General features: G+C 40.3%; 1 protein-coding gene across 1 annotated transcript in view; it reads right to left on the minus strand.

Moving 5' to 3' along the window:
* The window catches only part of CDC14A (cell division cycle 14A), a 1,552,589-nt gene that overhangs the window by 243,241 nt on the left and 1,288,415 nt on the right, over positions 1–20,933 (minus strand). Inside the window, exon 14 of the mRNA XM_044080231.1 lies at positions 15,908–16,064. Coding sequence (XP_043936166.1) covers positions 15,908–16,064 — 157 coding nt within the window. The remainder of the gene's footprint in view (positions 1–15,907; positions 16,065–20,933) is intronic.

Genomic DNA, 20,933 nt, shown 5'->3' on the forward strand with positions numbered 1-20,933 from the left:
TTATGTTTATTAATACATTTCACAATCGAAGTAGATTTAAATATCTAACTGGGGAAGACAGAGGTGTTTATAGCATAATATGGCTTTAAGACTGAGTGCTTTGAGAATAACTTGTGAATATTTATGAGATTAATATGTTTTTTGATTGATAAATGAATATTGCTCTAAATGGCACTGCTTTGTTTGGATTTATTATTTAACGAACAAAAGGGCTTAACCATTTGCTTTATTTTAATAAAGAACGTCACAGTGTGCCATTCAACATGTTTTAGTTTTATTGTTTTGATTGACACTGATGTGGAATTTACTGGTTAAAATAAAAAAAAAAAAAGACAATTCATCAATTTTAACAGTCTACTGACTCATGCTAGAGTTCCCTTTGTAATTTCAAAATTTCTACTTAACCTCCTCTTCCCCTTTTCAACATGGATCTGTCCCTTCCATAGCAATGACATTTCCTCACCACCACACATCAACATATGAAAGATAACTTTCTGAACTCCTTTCTTTACTGACCTAAAACGTTTGACACTTTCTCTCACACCAAATTTGTCTCAGCTATCCAAACAGTTAAAACCCTACATCAACAACAGAAACCAAAATATTTAATGGCAACAAGCTAAATCAGCATTCCTCTCCATCTCTGTAGGTGTTCCCCAAGGATTGTGTTTCTTAGCCCTTTGCAACATTTAATTAATGACCTGCCTTCATCTAACCAGTAAATCTTCATTCAATAAAATTCCTCTATCATCTGCTTTACTAATCACAAAGCAGCCTGCATTCTCCTCTATCAAAGTTTAGCTTGAAAAGTGTAACCTTGTTCTAAACCCAAATAAAACCAGGCTAATGCTGCTCACCTCCAACTCAAACTCTGACCTTAAAAAACAGTTCTAATGGTACCATTATAAAAACTGTTCTCTACATTAAATTAATAGATAGTGTCATTAATGAAAACTTAAAAGATTGATTTACATATCCAACAAATATTTTTAAAAAAATCATAATAAAAATGGGTTTTATCTAGTGTTTACTTGTGACTTTGCCTCTCTTACAGTGCTCCAGTTTTTACTAACTTGCACTCAACTCATCTTATAAACCTGAGCAGTGCTACAGTAACAACTGTCAAGTTTACCACCAACCTACCTAATGGAATCCATTACTGTGCTGACATCAAACACAAATGGCTTGAATTTCTTAACTTTCTAAAATACTGCCAGATAAAAGTAACACACAAAACCACTTTGCTTGTTCAATACATGTCCCTACTTAATTCTTTACTTTAATGGTATACACCTATAAGAAAAATGCACGTCTATGACAAATACCTCTGCTTCAAAAATCTCAATAACTATGCAAACTCTTTCTATGCAAATTATATTGCTAAGACTTGGAATTCTATTCTCACTTCTCTGACAAGACTTCTGTTGTTGTGTCTTTCGGCTTTTCCTGGTTAGGGGTCACCACAGTGGAACTCCGGTCCGCTAATGATTGGTAGTTGATTTTTACGTGCCGAGTTGCCAGCCCTGACGCACAACCTTCAATGAAGTTACCCCCATTCACACATGTCTCCACGCAGAAGACGCTCTGGCTAACCGGGAAAAGCCAAAAGACACAACAACTCCTCCTCTAACAGAAGTGATTTCAACATATTATTAAAAGCATTTCTCAAATTGTGTCAAAATATAAAGAAATATATTAGTGTATATGCTTCCATATTAACATAGAGAATATTTTGTTTAAAGCACATTGTGGTGGCTTAACGAGATAATCCGTCATCCTGAAAGGCATACTGGACATTTTCATTTTGTCAACAGATAAAAACTGTCTCTACAAAAATGATAAATAAATAATATAACAAGTACAGTTTAGGACTATTCTCATGTCCTTTACTCTAATTCACTTCATTAGGGCACTACACTTAAATGAATTCAACATTTTAAAAACTCACCAACAGTCATACAGCATAAAACCGCTTTGGCACTAATACACAGACAAATTACTATAAACCAGCCATTCTAAACTGAACATAAAAAAACTCATTGGCTTATTCCACTAAATCATAACCTAGCTAATGCACTAAAATTTTTTGTAATTAAAACATGATTTCTAGTAACCTACAGATGATAGTTCCAATAGTTACGACATTTACTAGCCATTGTTTATATTACAGTTTATGCTGTTTGGAGCCGTACTTCGAGATTACCAACAATGTTAATATAGTAAATAGTTATAATTTGGCATAAAAAAAAAAATCACTTTCCTTTACTTATCAATCCAGTTAGATCAATAGCCATTCCCTGATTTGTGTGCTGACTCGGCTTGTGAAATAGTGAGCTACGAAGTGGATATGGTTTGACATAGTAGCATAAATACATTTATGCATACATATTCTACTGTTAAAGTAGTACAGATCTCTGCAAAGCAGAGGTAACTAAATACAAAGCATCACCGGGAAGTTTTCTAGCATTATACAAGCTATCATTTGATACCATGAAATTCCATACCAACGCATCCCGAGTCAGATTATTAGCAGAGATATGAATATGGCACATATTTTATAATATGACATGAAAAAATGACACTCACTTAATGATCTTCCCATTTGGATCAACATTCACTTCTAATCTGTATGCTAACTTGTCTTGTGAAATCTTGTTCCACAATTAAATTAAGATGACATTACCTTACCCGACACATCTGCATAAATATACTTATGCACATCTACTTATTTTATTTAAAAGGAAAACCTGACTATTCAGAAAGGATCTACCAGCTGCCATTATACCGTTTTCAATGAAGGCTACTTGCAGAAATTATGATTAGGAAACAAATGGTGAAATCATAAAAAAATACATTAAATTTCAAGTGCCATTGTTATAAATATCTGACCAATACGACCCTACCCAGTCGGACAACATTCTGTAGCTTCATGCCAATGCTCTACATAAAAAGGCCACACAAATAAGCAACTACAGCTCAGATCCATATAGGTGAATTGAAGCATTTCTCTACTACCCTATTAGGTTAAAAAAAATTGAGATGACTGGGTTTCACCATCCAAGAAAGTAAGCACTACCAGTATTTCAATCAGTATTTTAACCAATGCACAGAAAAAAAGGTGAAAGGCAGAAGTACTTAGACCGCAGAAAATACGTGACCCATATATTTAAGTTCAATTTATATGGCCACTATTAAGCATGCCAACAAATCACTTCAAATAATGCTGCTGTAGGTTATATGCATCTGCTTTTGTCCAGGTTAGTCATGTAAAAATGAATTCACTTATACAGTTAAACAAAAGCTCATACTGGCTGAATACATCTTCAGAAAGCAAGAATCAATCTGTTTAGGCACTATCACTCAATCACTCAAACACAGATAACATTAGCCACCGCATGACTTAGAAGACTATTCAAGGAGTAACCCCTTTATCTCCAGCTGCCCATCCAACTCCCTTTTATCAACTGATAGTAATTCCCATAATAGATCCACTGTATGTTCTCCTGTTCTAACCTCATCTACCTGTCTTTTATTTGGGGAGATCTGCATGGTACTGCTGGAAATGCCTGAGGCGGGGCAGGAAAGAAAAAAAAATGCCTCCATCCTGGTTTCCACAGTTTTCCTTCTTAAAATATCTTGGAAGGATGAGAGAAATGCTTTACTCAAACATTTGATGAAATGTAAAATTTTTAAGAAGTTTTTATTTTCTATGTTAGCGAAGGTGCCACATGATGATTGGGGGGGGGATAAACTGGCAAACCTAATTTTAAAGCAAGGAAGCCATTATGGCGAATATGGCTGAATACAACACATCACCCTGGTAATAATGATAAATTAAGCATTAACAGTTTACTGGCATTAAGAGAAGAGAGAATTAAATGAAGATTTAGTTATTTATTATATGCATATTTATTGTCTACAGCTTATTCAATTAATGTATACTTATATACACTTTTTCTTTTACATACAGTGGGATGTGATTTTATATTTAGGTATATATTTATATACATTTTATACTCTAGAAGCAGATCTAAATATCTTATTGGAGAAACAGTTGGGTGTTTATAGGACAATATGGCTTTAAGACTGTTTTGAGAACAGCTTCTGAATACTTATGAGATATTAATAGACGTTATTTTTGATTGATTAAAAGACCATTCCTGTAAATGGTGACATTTTGTTTGGATTTATTCTGACAAAGTTCATTAAGTTACGAACAGAACTGCTTAAACATTTGTTTTATTTTAATAAAGAATGTTGCAGCGTCCCATTCAGTGGTTTTTAGTTTTATTGTTTTGATTTACTCTGAAATTTACTGGTTTAAAATAAATTACAATCCACCAAATTCCCAAACCTGAAGCCCTGGACTTTGAACTGCTGACATCAGTTATGACAGCAACATTCTTTTTATCATGTAGCTGTCAAGGCTGTTTTCCAAGTTCTCTTCTCCAAAGACAAGGTGTCATTACAGTTCACAGAATAACCCATGGGAGCTTGGATGTGGCATGCATCAGCAGAATCCTCATGACCAAGTTTTGAATCACACAACCATTTTGACAAGGGGACCTTCTTTGTTGCTGTGCAATTCTCAAGGTAGAGAAAAAGAAGGTGTGGCGTCATTAGTCTAGCTCTTTGAAAGATTGCTCTGCAAATTTCCTACAATCTGAAGACGAGTCAAAGATACTGATGTACCAGACATCCAGGTCTCAGGTAACAGCACTGCTAAAGGACCAGAAATTGCAAAGATAGGCCTAACAGAGAACAGAGATGCACTATTCAACAGATGGCACAGTAAAACAGAAAACTTCAGGGTAGATGCTAGCTAAGGAAAGACCACTAGGATACTCCTAAGAAGGCTTGTGTCTGCCCCATATAGCCTGGAAGCAGAATACCACTGTGCTACACAAACTAAAACTTCTGAGACTTGGCTTCCACCTGGAAGAACCACTCTTCTGTATGAATTTTAAGTGGTTATCACAGGTTGTAGGGACAACAGTATATGCAAGCACCTATGCCTAGTGGTACTGGACCAGAGTCTCCCTGTCCAGAACCTCCAGGTCTAAGCAGGACCACTGAGATCTCTATAGTCACTCACTCCTTAGTCCTAGCAAATTCTCTCTCTAAACCTTTCCACTGTATTTCCATCTTATGATTATTGTACCATCCCTAGGATGCTTTGATTTTTTTTTCCTGTGTTTAAAACTGGTGTTAGCCAACAGGGTGCTGGCAAAATTGGGCTACTGTTGGCCGAAGGAGGGGAAGAAGAGGGGAAGGCATGCCTGAAAGCAGAAAGAGAGGAGGAAGGTTAGAGTGTAGTAGTGAGGGTAGGAACTTTGAATGTTGGCAGTTTGACTGGTATAGGGAAAGAGCTGGCTGATATGATGGAGAGAAGGAAGTCTGATATAGTGTGTGCGCAAGAGACCAGATGGAAGGGGAGTAAGGCTAGGTGTATAGGAGGTGGGTTCAAATTGTTCTATCATGGTGTGAACAGGAGGAGAAATGGTGTAGGGATTATCCTGAACAAACAGTATGCCAAGAGTGTTTTGGAGGTGAAAAGAGTGTTGGATAGAGTGATGTTTATGAAACTGGAAATTGATGGTGTAATGATGAATGTTGCTAATGCATACACTCCGCAAGTTGGGTGTGCGATGGATGAGAAAGATAAATTTTGGAGCGAGTTGGATGAAGTGGTGGTAAATGTACCCAAGGGTGAGAGAATGGTGATTGGAGCGGATTTCAATGGGCATGTTGGTGAAGGGAAGAGAGGAGATGAGGAAGTGATGGGTAGGTATGGTGTTAAGGAGAGGAATGGAGAAGGTCAGATGGTAGTGGATTTTGCGAAAAGGATGGACATGGCTGTGGTGAATACGTATTTTAAGTAGAAGGAGGAGCATAGGGTGGCGTACAAGAGTGGAGGAAGATGCACAAAGGTGGATTATATCCTATGCAGGAGGGCCAGTATGAAGGAGACTGGAGACTGTAAAGTGGTGACAGGAGAAAGTGTAGTTAGTCCGCATAGAATGGTGGTCTGTAGGATGATGTTTGGTGATCAAGAAGAGGAGGACAAGTGTGAGAGCAGTGCCAAGGATCAAATGGTGGAAGCTGAAAAAGGGTGACTGTGACATGGAGTTCAGGAAAGAGTTAAAACAGGCACTGGGGGGGCAGTGAATAGTTACTGAACAGTTGGGTAACTACAGCAGAGATGGTAAGGGAGACGGCTAGAAAGGTGCTTGGGGTGTGACATCTGGACAGAGGAAGGAGGACAAGTAGACCTGGTGGTGGAATGAGGAAGTACAGGAGAGTATACAGAGGAAGAGGCTGGCAAAGAAGAAGTGGGATTGTCAGAGAGATGAAGAAAGTAGACAGGAGTATAAGGAGAGGAAGAGCATGGCAAACAGAGAGGTGGCTAAGGATAAGGCATATGGAGAGTTGTATGAAAGGTTGGACACTAAAGAGGGAGAAAAAGACCTGTACTGACTGGCTAGACAGAAGGACCGAGCTGGGAAAGATGTGCAGCAGGTAAGGGTAATAAAGGATAGTGAAGGAAATGTACTCACAAGCGAGGAGTGTGTGCTGAGCAGATGGAAAGAGTACTTTGAGGGGCTGATGAATGAAGAGAATGAGAGAGACATAAGGTTGGATGATGTGGGGATAGTGAATCAGGAAGTGAAACAGATTAGCAAGGAGGAAGTATGGACAGCTATGAAGAGGATGAAGAATGGAAAGGCTGTTGGTCCAGATTACATACCAGTGGAAGCATGGCAGTGGAGTTCTTAACCAGATTGTTTACTGAAATCTTGAAAAGTCAGAGGATGCCCGAGGAGTGGAGAAAAAGTGTTTTGGTACCTATTTTCAAGAATAAGGGTGATGTTCAGAGTTGTAGTAACTACAGAGGGTTAAAACTGATCAGTCACAGCTTAAAGTCATGGGAAAGAGTAGTGGAAGCTAGGTTAAGAAGGGAGGTGATGATTAGCTATCAGCAGCATGGTTTCATGCTAGGAAAGAGCACTACAGATGCGATGTTTGCTCTGAGACTGTTGATGGAGAAATATAGGGAGGGTCAGAAAGAGGCGCATGGTCTCTCTGTGAACTTGGAGAAAGCATATGATAGGGTGCCTAGAGAGGAGTTGTGCTATTGTATGAGGAAGTCACGAGTGGCAGAGAAGTATGTAAGAGTGGTACAGGATATGTACGAGGGTAGTGTGACAGTGGAGAAGTCTGCAGTGGGAGTGACAGATCTGTTTAAGGTGGAGGTGGGATTACATCAAGGATCAGCTCTGAGTCCTTTCTTATTTGCAATGGTGATGGACAGGTTGACAGACAAGATCAGACAGGAGGCTCCATGGACTATGATGTTTGCAGATGACCTTGTGATCTATAGTGAGAGTAGGGACCAAGGTTGAGGATACCCTGGACAGGTGGAGATGTGATCTAGAGAGGAGAGGAATGAAGGTCAGCAGGACTAAGATAGAATATGTGTGTCTGAATAAGAGGGAGGATAGAAGAATGGTGAGGATGCAGGGAGTAAAGTTGGCAAAGGTGGATGAGTTTAAGTACTTTGGATCAACAGTTCAGAGTAATGGTGAGTGTGGAAGAGAGGTGAAGAAGAGAGTACAGGCAGGGTGGAATGGGTGGAGAAGACTATCAGGAGTGATTTGTGACAGACTGGTACCAATAAGAGTGAAAGGGAAGGTCTTCAAGAGGGTAGTGAGACCAGCTATGTTGTATGGGTTGGAGACAGTGGCATTGACAAAAAGGCAGGAGTCAGTGCTGGAAGTGGCAGAGTTAAAAATGTTAAGATTTGCACTGGGTGTGACAAGGATGGACAGGATTAGGAATCGGTATATTAGAGGGTCAGCTCAGGTTGGACGGTTTGGAGACAGTCAGAGAGACAAGATTGCATTGGTTTGGACATGTGTTGAGGAGGAATGATGGGTATATATTGGGAAAGGGATGCTAAGGATAAAGCTGCCAGGTAAGAGGAAAAGAGGAAGGCCTAAGATAAGGTTTATGGACATGGTGAGAGAGGACATGCAGGCGGTTGGTGTGACGGAGCAATATGCAGAGGACAGGAAGAAATGGCAACAGATGATCCACTGTGGTGACCCCTAACGGGAACAGCCGAAAGAGTAGTTGTAGTTTAAAACTTGTAAAAGGTTTACCTATCTCGAACTAGCACCAGTAATTCCCTGAGGATAACAGTAGTCAAAGATGTCTCACTCTTCTAAGCAGTATCTCTGTTACAATATTAAAAATATTCAAAGCCACTTCAAGATTTTCTCACAGACAAAATAAGCACTGCAAATGATACACCTCTTGGAAAATATATCTCAGAGGCACACCTGTCTGTGTGACCTCTTCTGGGGATGTCTAACCACTGTAAACATCCCTAAAATAACCAGTTCTGCAACCTTCCCCATCCCCTCAAAAAAATCAGCTAGAGCACTGGAGCACATACACATCAAATACAGGGTATGCACAGTAGTTCTCAGACACAACAAACAAAACCTCCATGGACCAGTCAACAAACCTACTAGAGAATAAAATATTCTAAATTTCAGCTTTATAATTCTTGCCTCGTCATGCACTACTCCCCTTGTATTATCCTCCACAAATAAGTCGAACCACAAACTACTGGCTTTCACCTCCAATATCACAAACTCTGGTATCAAATATCTTAGAAATCAAGGATTTCAAATGTATTCACCTCATCAATTCTAAGACAGGTCTCTGAATTCAACTATGGCAGTATTAACCCCAATACTGCAGTAGCAGAAGGTTTCACAAAGGAACTCTATACTTTCCTCATAAAATGTGCAGAGCTGACGGTCCCAACGAAAACAAAATACAACAGGAAGTTTCAAAAACAAACCATCTTTGTGATCCACCAACATAAATGAACTTTAAACCAAAAGAAAAATACCCTTAAATTATACACCAGACACAAAACCCTTGTATCAAGGATAGCATCAAACATGTTAAAAAAAACTTTAAGCATTAGGACTACTAAAACAGTCCATGAACATAGGTTAGCATGTGAAACTAAGGGCAATAACTCCTTCTCTGGCTACAAGTATAAATATTTGCAACAACATTCAACATTGCCATAAACTTATTCACAACGCCACCACCTAGTCTGACCAAGGACTTTACCAACACACTAGCAAACAAATTAAACGCATATTTTACACTAGAGACTGCTATCCAAACTCCACTTATCTATGAATACTTTAACCCCTCCCCTCATCATTATGGAATATGCACTGAAGGCACTTTCTAAGCCCAAAAATGTGTCTTCAATGGGACCCCAAAATATAACTGGTTATTTAATAAATAGTACTAGCCATACCCTGGCAGAACCACTCTTTAAACTGCTCAATCTAAGTTTACCTATGGGTTTTGTCCATGAAGTATGGCAGATGCCAGCAGTGGTTCATTGGTTGATACACTAGGCTATCTGCCCTAGGGCATTTATAAGCCTAGCCAGAGTGTGTTTGGCTTTCGCCACCCTTTTAGATTAGTTGACTGTGCCTCTGTATAGTAGGTCATAGAAGGCAGCCCTTTTAAGGTTAGTTTACTGTACCTCTGTCAAGCAGGGACACAGAAGAGATCCCAGGGGTAAACTTACGATCTCCCATCCACTCGTCAAGATTTCTCTTGAAAAGCGTTAGTGAGGGGCTTTGCCTAACATGGATTGGGATTTTGAGAGGAGCCTCTGGGATATGAATCTGTCCCTCCAGCATGTCCTATTTATTTCTGTGCTGAGGTTCAAGTCCCTGGAGCTTGTAGCTCTAAGGGATTTGATTTACTGAGGCGAAGCATGTCCATTAACTCTGGGTTGGACATGGCTTTATACGTCAGACACAGATCGCCTCTGAGTAGGCGGTACGCAACTGAGTAGAGCTGGAGTTTCTTTAGCCGAGCTGCATAGGGCATCTGTTTGAGCCCCTTGATCTTCTTGGTGAGGTACTTTTGGGGTCTTTCCAGTTGCTGCAGGTGTCGGGTAAGGTACATCCCAAATGGGGCCCTGTATTCAATTATGGGCCTAAGTGATGAGTAGAGGGGCACAATGACCTCTCAATCTAGATGTGAATCCTTTCATGATAAGGTGGGCTATATAGAAGGTCTTTCTAACCACTTTGGCAACATGATTGTCAAAGGAGAGATTGCTATCTACTTGGGTCCCCAAGTCCCTAATTACTTCTTCCGTACTTAATGGATTACCACTTATGTGGTAATTTGTGGGCACTTTGTTATTCCCAAAGGGGATGACTATGCACTTTTTGGCATTTAGCTTTAGGCCATGGCTTTGGCACCAGTTATCTGTCTCTCTGAGACACTTTTGGAGGATGCTTGTGTCAGCCGGAGAGTCAATTACGGCACCCAGTTTGCAGTCATCTGCGAACTTGGTCAGCCATAGTCCACCCATGTTAGCCTGTACCTCTGAGAAATATATACCGAACAAGAGAGGTCCCAGGACTGAGCCTTGTGGGACGCCACTTGTAACTGGTTTAGAGTCTGACATGGCACCTGCTATTCTGACCATGTGGGTTCTATCCCTGAGCCAGTTTGCAACCCATCTTGTGACATAGGGGTTGATATTTAAGCTGGTGAGCTTATTTAGGATGCCTGTGTGGGGTATTGTGTCGAAAGCTTTGGCAAGGTCCAGGTAGGCTGTGTGGACTACCTTCCCTTCATCTATGGCTTTGGTAACTGTTTCAAAGAAGTCGACCAGGTTCAAGAGGCAAGATCTGCCCTTAAAGCAGAATTGGGTACGATCCAGTGTCTGGAGGTTCCCGATGTCTTTATGACTTCCATGATGATACGCTCCATAGCTTTGCAGACCAGGCTTAGTCAGGCTTATAGGCCGACAGTTTCCGAGGTCTGCTGTGGCACCACCTTTGTGGACTGGGACCACTGTTGCTGTATGCCATTCCTTGGGTACATATCCTGTAGTAAGGCTGGGATTGAACAGTGACTTTAATTGAGGGTTTAGTTCTTCTTGGAGCTCATGTAAGATGCAGCCCGGGACACTGTCTGGTCCCATTGATGCTGTGTTTTTTGCTTTGGAGAGGGCAGCTCTCACCTGTCCATCTGTGATCTCAGGAAGGCTACACTCTGTTGGGATAGACATTTGTTCTTTTGGGGGGGAAGGGGGGAGGGAATTTGCACTGAACCTTTCTGCCAGGATGTTGGCAATGTCTGTGGGTTGTGTATTTTTTGTCATTTTGCACTAATTCAGAGCATATCTGGGAGCTGCCTCCCAGGTTTCTGACATAACTAAAGAAGGCCTTGTGATTATCTTTAGTGTCTTGTGCAATATTTCTTTCGAAGCTGGCCTTAGATGATTTTATGAGGGATCGTAGTTTTTTGCTAGTACTGATCAGAGACGCCTTCCCTTTTTGGGATTTTGCTCCATTGTGTAGTAGCTTTCTCCTTCTGTTGTATAGCTTATTTATGGCCGGGGTCCACCAGACAGGTCTCCTGCCTTTGGAGGAGTGAGTCTTGGTTTTATTTGGGATAGCATGCTCCATGCATTCCTCTAGGTGTCCATAGAATGCTTTTGTGAAGGATTCTGCATTTTGGGCTGATTTTCCACTGGCCTGGGGGCTTTGAAGGATTCCACCTCGGTTTTGAGAAGTGTGAACTTTGCTTTTGAGAAGTTCTTCACCGTGGTTTCCTTGGCTAGGGGTGGGGATGGAATAAGGATGTCCAGTGAGATTAGTTTATGGTCTGATCTTACCAATGAGGAGTATACCTCTGGTGTGGAACAGAGACCCCATGTTGGTGATGACCAGATCCAGTATGTTTTCCCCTCTTGTGGGAGTGGTGACCAGTTGTTCCATAGCATTTGAGTTTATAAATTCTAGGAACCATTGGGTGAGGGTGTTTGGGCTTGAGTAGTTTTCCCAATCAATGTTTGGGTAGTTGAAGTCACCCAATATAATGGTGTCTGGAGAGACCTTCATATTCTCCAGTATTCTCCGGAAAGCCGAGTGATGTTCCTGTGTTTGGGAGGGTGGTCCGTAGCAGGCTACAAACTGAAAGGCAGTTTTGCCTACTGTTAGTTGCACATGGATGGTCTCTGATGCTTCGTGCAGTGCCACTAACCTGGAGGTGTGGGTATCTTTGATAAATATGGATACTCCCCCTCCTTTTGTGGTTCGGTCTGAGTTTTGGGTCCAGAAAGCATGGTATGAATTATAAACCTGTTAGTGCTGGGGTGCTCTCAGGAGCCTTGAACCAGGTTTCTGTTACTGCACAGTTATCAATATTCTCCATACTGAGGAGAGTCTCGAGTGCGTGCATCTTGAGGTTTAGACTTCTGGTGTTGAGCAGCATTATCCTTCGTTTTTTTTTTCCTTTGTGTGGTCTATGGAGGTGGGTTTGTCTTTTGAGCCTTGCCTAAAAAGGCACTATAGGGGAGGCAAGAGCCTTTGCCAGTATTCGAAAACCCAGGGGTGACAGGTGCAAGCCGTCCCTAGCGAAGCAACGTGGCTTGTCGAGCATGTCATCCCAGGCTGACAGACACTGGATCCCCTTTGAATGACACCAATACTTTAGCCAGTTGTTAAAACTGATCATTTTGTCTTTATACTGTGGCAACATTCTTGGTGAGGGTAAGATGCTACTCAAGGTCAGGGTCATACCGGCCTGGGCTACATGATCAAAGAACTCCTCTATGTCTTTTTTCATGTAGTCCAGGGAGGTACGTCTCAGGTCATTCACACCAGCATGGACAATGATGGAGTCATATTTGTACTTGCTTTGGAGTGACCTGAGTGCTTGTGTTATGTGGCGGATCCTGGCATCCGACAGGTAGCTTTACAGTGACCTTCTCCTTGTTCAGCCTGGTGAGTGGGACGTCAGTGTCTCTGACAATAGAGTCACCTATTACAAGTGTATTAGGTGTGTTGTTTAGCCTTAAGGGCTGTGCCTGTGTGGCACACTGACTTTGTGAGCTATGTGGGTATTGTTTCATAGTAAGGGTTGCTTGGATGTCTGCTTTGGCGGTCTCTGCTGCTTAGGCAGATTTTTATTTAGAGCCTCCAAGTATGTTTTTGTGTATTTATGTGTTTGGTTTGCTGATGCAATAGGTCTATGTGAGACTGGATTTGTGGTGTGTGTGGTTACCTTCTCCTCCTGACAGGCTGTGCCAGTACTGGGTTGAGAGAGCTTAGCCTCCAGTTTGGCTATATAGCTGCATCTCTCACATATATTTGAGCTTGTTGGGAGGAGGAGATACATAAGGCAGTTGTAACATTGCCTCAAGATTCCAGGATTCACCAGCTGGACTGGAGAGTAAACCCGAAACTGACCTTTGGACATGCCTGAATAATAAAGGGAACTACTTATTGACTGATTAGAAAGAACCAATAGGGAGCAAGTGCTTAAAATGAGTATAAGAGGATGTAGTGCTTAAGTTTATTAGTGTTTACCTATGAGATTACTTGTACAAGGAAGTGCAGGGCTTTAGAATGAAAACAGAGTGCTTATTTTGAGATTTAGAGCAGTTCTAAGGGAAAAAAGTGAAGAGCACACTTTGTGGAGCCGGGAATAGTTTAAACCTGTTTAAGCAGCGCTGCCCGATGCTGCTCTGTGCACAAGACCGCGCAAAAACAGAGTTGCAGGGTTTTAAGAGCGAGAGATCAAGGAGTTTGAAATTGACCCAAAATGGCCAATAAAACTACAGCTTCTAGGTAGTAACCACTCCTACAGGGACAGGCAGGCTGCTCAGTGTTAACCACTGCCACTGGTGAACACAGAGACTTCCCTTTAGCCCAAGCAAGCACTGGCCTCCAAGAAACTTACAAACAGTAAGCAAATCTGTAATTGAACTTTCTTAAATTTCAGAAAGTGGGGAAAAAAGCAAGATTTTTTGTTCTTTTTTGTTTTAGTTTAAAGGTAGCAGAGATACACAAGTAGCAAAATAGTCAGAACAGTGCAATAAATGACCCCACACTTGAGTGCTAGGCCAGAGTCAGGTAAAATGCAATTTTAAGAAAACTGATTTTAAATTAAGTGCAACACAGGAAATGCAGTAAACAGGCTCTAGATGTGTTCTAAATACTGTTTCTAATACAGATATCAACTTTAGCAAGCCAGAAGACGCCGAAAAGTAGGATGCAAAGCAGTAATTTTAAACAAAAAAATCAGAAGAAAATACTTAAAATCTCAAAAGTGGTACGATTTCTTAAGGGTGACTCTACCACCAACCTCAGAAATTGTAAGCACAATGAGTCATCTGCAAGCCATGGAATGTATTACAATGTACCTGACAAACCATAGTAACAAAACATCTCCTTGGCCTACAGCAGTCTTTTTTTTTTTTTTTTTAACTCATTCCTTCCAGTAGAGCTCTTCTGAATGGGTACCTGTAACTCCCAGTGGGTGTGGCTTCAGCCTTTAAAAATTAAGTTATTACCTTACAGTTCAAATAAATACTAATTGACAGAGGTCAAATACCACTACAAATGTGTTTGCCATCATGTATACTTCAAGATAAAGTATTCTGATACCTTGTAGGTAGCATAGTTTTGGAATTATTAATGCAAATATGAACAGGCAATATTTGACACCTAGAGGTGCAGTAGGAGGTAACTGCAGAAATGCCTGGAGACTTCACTCGGCTGTAATAAGGGTAGATCATGCCTAATGAATCTAGGAAATTTCTCAGAGAATGTTACATAGGTTGTCAACAGTGGCCATGCTGTTCGTACTGCATATCTTCACCCGTTGAAAGCATCTGACACCATACTCCTTGCTGGCATTGTAAGAAAGCCCAGTAGCTGAAACTTTGATCCATATGTGGCAAGATGGATAGCAAATTGGTTAAAGGACAGAATCTACATACTGTGAATGGCAGGTGCCTCATCATAAGGTATGAAGGTGATCAGTGGTGTTCCCCAGAGCTCAGTGACCTCTCCTTTTCAGCATTTACTTTTCTAACCTTCAGCCCTGTAAACAAGATCCTCTGGCTAACTAACTTTGCCAGACTGCAACCTGGGAATTACCGCCTAGTTCCCCTCTGACTCTCAAACTCTTCAGTAAAGAAGTTATACTAGGAAATACCTGGTGTACTGAAAATAGGTCCAAAATAAGTGCAAATATGTCACATTTGGTAAACAACCCATCCCCAAGTACACAGCATACACAGCACCCCATTTTAAAGTGAGAACGTTGTTCGTTATCTTGGAACATGTGCTGATAATGCCCCTCACTATCATCTATGAATCTTCACCAAAAGATAAAGACACAACGGAAAGATACGTTTATCACATAATGCCTCTCTCATATGGAATAGACTGCCCTTAAAGATTAGAATGAGAACACTATAATTCTTTAAATAAGACCTTGATGATTGAATGGCTACCCACAAATTCACCCTGGGTTTTACTGGCCTGGCCCTCCTCAAGAAAGGGGGTACAACCTAAGGGTGGGTGCTGGCAAGGCATAAATGGTCATGAGACCCAAATGCCTGGTCATTCCTATGACTGCTATAAGAAAAGATGAGCGCCAATCAAGAATGCCTATTGCTATTGAAGAATGAGACCGATGACCATTCATTAATGCAGCAAAACAAAACCGAAAATGGCATAGCTTTTTCTGTTAACATCCTTGATGTGAGAGCCAATTACGGCTATAAGATTTACATCTGCTTGTGACACAATCTGACCTGAAATAAGATGCATGAAAATGGATCCAGTGATTTCCAGCTATAATTCTGAAATTTTTTTTTCCTTCTAGGAATGTAAAGGTTATGATTAAATCATTTTGATTGTTTAAAAGTAAAAAAAGATATTGGTGCATCAAGTGAAACTGTATTTTTCTCATAAAACATTAATAAAACATTCCTTGATCTCTAAATGCAATAATAATGTTTACAGTTGAGTAATTTGGTACCTACATTATCAATCTTATCCAGACTTTTAGTTTTAAAGCTCTCATTAAGGGAAATGTCTTCTACAGTAGAAATTATCCTGGACACTCCAATATCATTCAGCTGCCGTTGGTTTTGCTTGGATCTGAAAATGTCTCCTTGGGACCACAAACTGGCTTGTTTCCTGTCAACAAAAAGTACTTTGATTAAGCACAGAACATGAACTGAAAAAGTACATTAAGCTTGCTTGACAGCTCTGTTACTTGATGTATATTAGTATACAAAACCCCAAGATTCATTGTAAATTATACAGCAGATTTTTGATTATTTAGCATTACATAAAAAAAAAAATTCACCGGTAACTGGAAAAAAAAACTATGGGCTAATGTTACACAATAATGCAAACGTAATGGGGGATGGGGGAGTACTGATATGCACATGATGGTATACCTAGGCATAATCTTTGCACTCTATAACTACATTTTTTCTAAGCATTACATCAATATCACTTTTTTCAGTTATATTATGTCTACAACTAAGTAAATGCCTCCAAACAATCTAAAATCAATATCTTTAATAGTTCTAGGGGGACAGCTGAAAATATCCCTTACATTTACTAAGTGCTGGATGGCAGCATTTAGAGAGATGTGTCCATTTTTAAGTGACAAGTGTTCAGCGGGGTAGCACTAAGAGCTTGAGAGTACAAAATTGAATTTGCTTTCTACACCTGTCATGTACCACCACATCTGTGGTTGGATAAGGGTCTTGGCAGAATCCTTCTGTGGATGCAACAACTATTAAATATTTGTTTACTTTGTCATGGTGGAAAATGCAAACAGAGTTAAATTAATTTAAATTATGTAATTACAACACAGAATTAAATCCATTTACTGACTCAGTATACAATACTGCTACTCTTCATTTTACTGATTAAAAAAATTGTACAGTACTTTACAAGACGGTTGTGGATGTTTAAACATCTTCAATGCCAGACATATCCAAATGTATCTCAGAACTTTTGCTAAGGTTTATGGATGCACATATCAAAAAACTTCAACTCTTGGATTACAAGCTGCATTCCTCAGGATTATTCCTTTAGAATTGGGTATTGTCAGGGCTAACTGCTACATACAATTAAAACTTCATTCATACCAAAGTTGCTTGTTTTCATAAAGCAATGAATCGGTGATCTGAGCTACAAGGCTACAGTCTCTTAGGATACTTCAAATAGTCCAACCTGACTTCATTATAACATTCTAACTGAATACAGCTGAATCTTTCTCATACATGTTGCCTCAAAAGAGAAAATATCAAGTGCAGTAAGTAGTTAACACACAAGTCTCTGTAAAAAGTGAACAGCAATGGTCAAGCAAATTACTTTAGCATAGCCAAAACACTATTTACATGTGGTACTACTGCCACCTACTGACATTATGAAAATTATGTAATGCAAGAACACTTTTGGTCAATAATGTTTTTTTATTAAACTTTCAGTAAAATGGAAAACATTGTAAAATTTGGTACATACAAAAAGTCTGTGTGCATATATTTTATATATAGTGTCACAATCCCAGACTGTATAGTCCAGCAGCAGAGTAAGAGCATGCAGTGAAATATCAGTGTTGCAGTTTTACTTACAATAGTGATATCCTGCCAGCCTACCAAAGTCTGGGCCCGTCTTTACACTGTACTTCACATTATGTCATACGTACGATGGCCAAATGCCAAATTCTCAGAACTGAACTGCTCCAGAAAAGGAGCAATCAATGAGAAAGAAAAAAGAAAGATGGGGCAAGGATATCCATAAAAAAAAAAAAAGAAAAGAAAAATTGCCCTACTCCAGAGAGGCACAAATAAAAACCTAACACACAAAGATGGGGATAGAACGCTAACAGTGATAAGCAGGGCATCTACTCTATGTTTTTAAACAGCTTACTATGTCTTTCCTTAATCACTGCTGCAGTATTCTTTACAACATGGATAGTACTAGACCTACTGGAAACAATGGGAAAAGGAGGAAATAGGAACTGACAAACCTATCAGAAAGCCATGGAGGATAGACCTTGTAAAACTCTGTCTGGAACTTGAAATCACATCAAGTTTGTAAAGCATAAAGACCACATAGCATCTAGAATTTAAATCTTTCAAAAAGCTCCAGAAGAGGCTCCCCACCCTAGTAGAATGAGCAAAAAACACAGGTGCTAAGTTGCTTATCATGAAAACAAAAAGAATGCCTTTAGAAATCCAAGAGATGTTTTTCTTAGAAATTGCCAAACTCACTTAAAAAAAAATTGCCAAACCCAATTTCTTGCCTTGAAAAGAAATAAAAAGCTGCTCAGATTTCCTAACATCTTTTGTCATGTCCAAATATCAGAACTGTCTATGTAAATCCAAAGAATGAAGAATCACTTCACTAATATTGTCAGGAAAAGGAAAGGCAGAAGGAAGATGGATTGTCTGATTCAAAGATGCATCATTGACCACTTTAAGGATAAAAGTAGGATTCGTGTTAAGAGATGCCCTGTTCCAGTGACGAAGACGGGGGGGGGGGGGACAGAAAAGGAGTGACTGTTTAATGGTATGAAGTTCAGAGACTCTCATGGCAGAAGTCAGAGTCACTAACAAGACACTTTTCCAGATGCACAGTTTTAAAAGATGAAGAAGCTGCTGGTTCAAAGGGTGGCAAAGTCAATTTTTCAAGAACAAAGTTAAGGTGCCAAGAAGGAGGGATGGGTTTTCTTGGAGATCTAATATAAAGGACATCTCTGAGGAACTTTTTTATGACAAATCTAGAGGAAAATAGTGGATCTAAAGACAGACAAGTGGAAATGGCTGACAAATGAGTTTTAACAGAGGGAATATATCAGACCAGAACTGTGCAACTCAAAGAATAGCAGGAGTACCCACAAAAGATGGTCTTGTCCTTTCGCATAACACCAAGTAGAAAATGTCCATTTAGCAACATAAGAATTCCTAGTAGTTGGCTTTCAGGCTTCCTGTAAAACTTGAAGCACATACTGAGAAAACTGGTGCGAAAAATGGACCAAAACCCAATCATCCAGAGGGTCAACTGTAGGATGAGCAGATGAGGATGTTTTAGAAAACCCTTGTTACGTGCAAGTAAATCTACACTGTGAGGTAACATGAGATGAATGCCCCTGGCCAGGTGAAAGAGAATGGGAAACCAATGCCAAGTGTGCCAAAGGGAGTCACAGACAAGGAGGTTTTGGGCATGTTCCATACAATCTCATTTAGGGTTTTTGGCAGCAGCAGAAGGGGGAAAATGCATACAGGTCAATTCCCTTACAAGGGAAAGAAATGGCATCCAACTTTTAAGACAGACGACATGGCAACTGTCAGATGGCAAGAGCTTAGAAGCAAGCAACTTAGCTGGCTTGTCATTTGAAAAGGAAATCATATAAGGGTCTGATGAAGGATTTTTATACAAAAATGTCTGTGCTTCAGGAACCTTAGAGAGAGCAAGACATGAGGGAATCTGGAAGGAATAATCCAGAGAGCCCTCCCCAGAATCCAAGTCCTCATCATCAGAGGAATCAGACTCGCAAGGCTTTATGTAACAGGAAGTGGAAGAAAAGGAAAAAACAAAAGGAACTGACAAACCTTAAGGACACTCCAAAGCCATTAGGGCTTTAAAACGATATTGGGTGAAGTCCTGCCTTTCCTTTTGGGGGTCTATTGCAAAAGGAGTGACGTCTTGTTTTTTTAGGTTCATAGGTGTTTACTAGGCTAACGACCACAAGGGCCTTTTTAAGCCTAGCCATGGATCCCAAATCTCTGACATATTCTGATACCCTTGATAAGTGTAAGCATGGGCCCTGTGAGATGAACCATTTACAGGTTACCAGTGTCCATTAGAGACATAGGTGCCAAACCAGGGATGAATTTCTGGTTTCCCATCCAACTATCAAATTGCACTTGAATTTGGTTAGGGAGGAACTCTGCTTCACATCGATGGGAAGCCTGTTTCACAGATGGGGCAGTCTCTGGGACACACCTATCTCTCCAGCAGGTCCTATTTACATCACAGACAAGGTTTAAGTCTTTAGAACAGGTAATGCTGGTGGTGTTTGTTTTGTGGGTATGCAGGAGGTCCAGAGTGGTGTCTGACAATGCCCTGTATGCCAGGCACAGATCTCCCCTCAAAAACCTGTAGCAGACAGAATACAGAGATAGGGTCTTAAGGAAGTCTGCATAGGACATATTACTTACGTCCTGTATTCTTTTAGTGAGGAACCTCTCTGAACATTCCAGTTGTTGAATATGCCTGGTTAGGTACATACTAAAGAAGGCACTGTACTCAATGATAGGTCTGATGAATGCCGAATACAGTGGAACAATGACTTTCTTGCACTTAGATGCTATACCTTTGCTTATAAGTTGCACAACATAGAATGATTTCAAAACAACTGTAGACACATGATGATCAAATGCTACATTACTGCACGTGTGTGTCCCTAAGTCCTTGACTACTGGGTTAACTCTAAGAGGTATGCAACTTTGTTTCCTTTTTTACAGGAAGATCAACCCTAAAAAAACCTAGGAGGTTATGAAACCTGCCTTACCTCTATAAGGGGAACCTGGTATTTCCTCCCTTACTAGGATCGGTGGAATTTCTTAAGACCTTCACAAATAACCAGGTTCGGTTCCCCCTTCTTGCTTGGGGTGGACAATTCATCCTCAGAGGACATGTGAATGACATTGCCCCTTGCCTGACTCCAACAGGTCATGAGAGAAGAGGCAGGTGTCAGAACCGGACACTCCCTAGTGCCTTTATCTGGATCCTACAGAGATGTCCGGCATAGGCTGTACAGCAGAAGTCTTTGGTCTCAACTTCATTTTTGAAGGTGGCTGGATGTCTTGGTAAGCAGATTCTGAAGTCATGGTCCTTTGAGTAATTTCAACTGCTAGTTTTCTAAATGGACAAAAATGGCTGAGCAGCGTCTTGAGCACAAATGTTTGGCAAAAATAACACTGCCTGGGGTGATGATCCACATTCAAATGAAAAAAAAAGACTTCTCATGTCTGTACTTAT

The sequence above is a fragment of the Protopterus annectens genome, chromosome 8.part0, assembly GCF_019279795.1.
Source record: "Protopterus annectens isolate FY-2018-M chromosome 8.part0, PAN1.0, whole genome shotgun sequence".
Classification (NCBI taxonomy): domain Eukaryota; kingdom Metazoa; phylum Chordata; order Ceratodontiformes; family Protopteridae; genus Protopterus; species Protopterus annectens.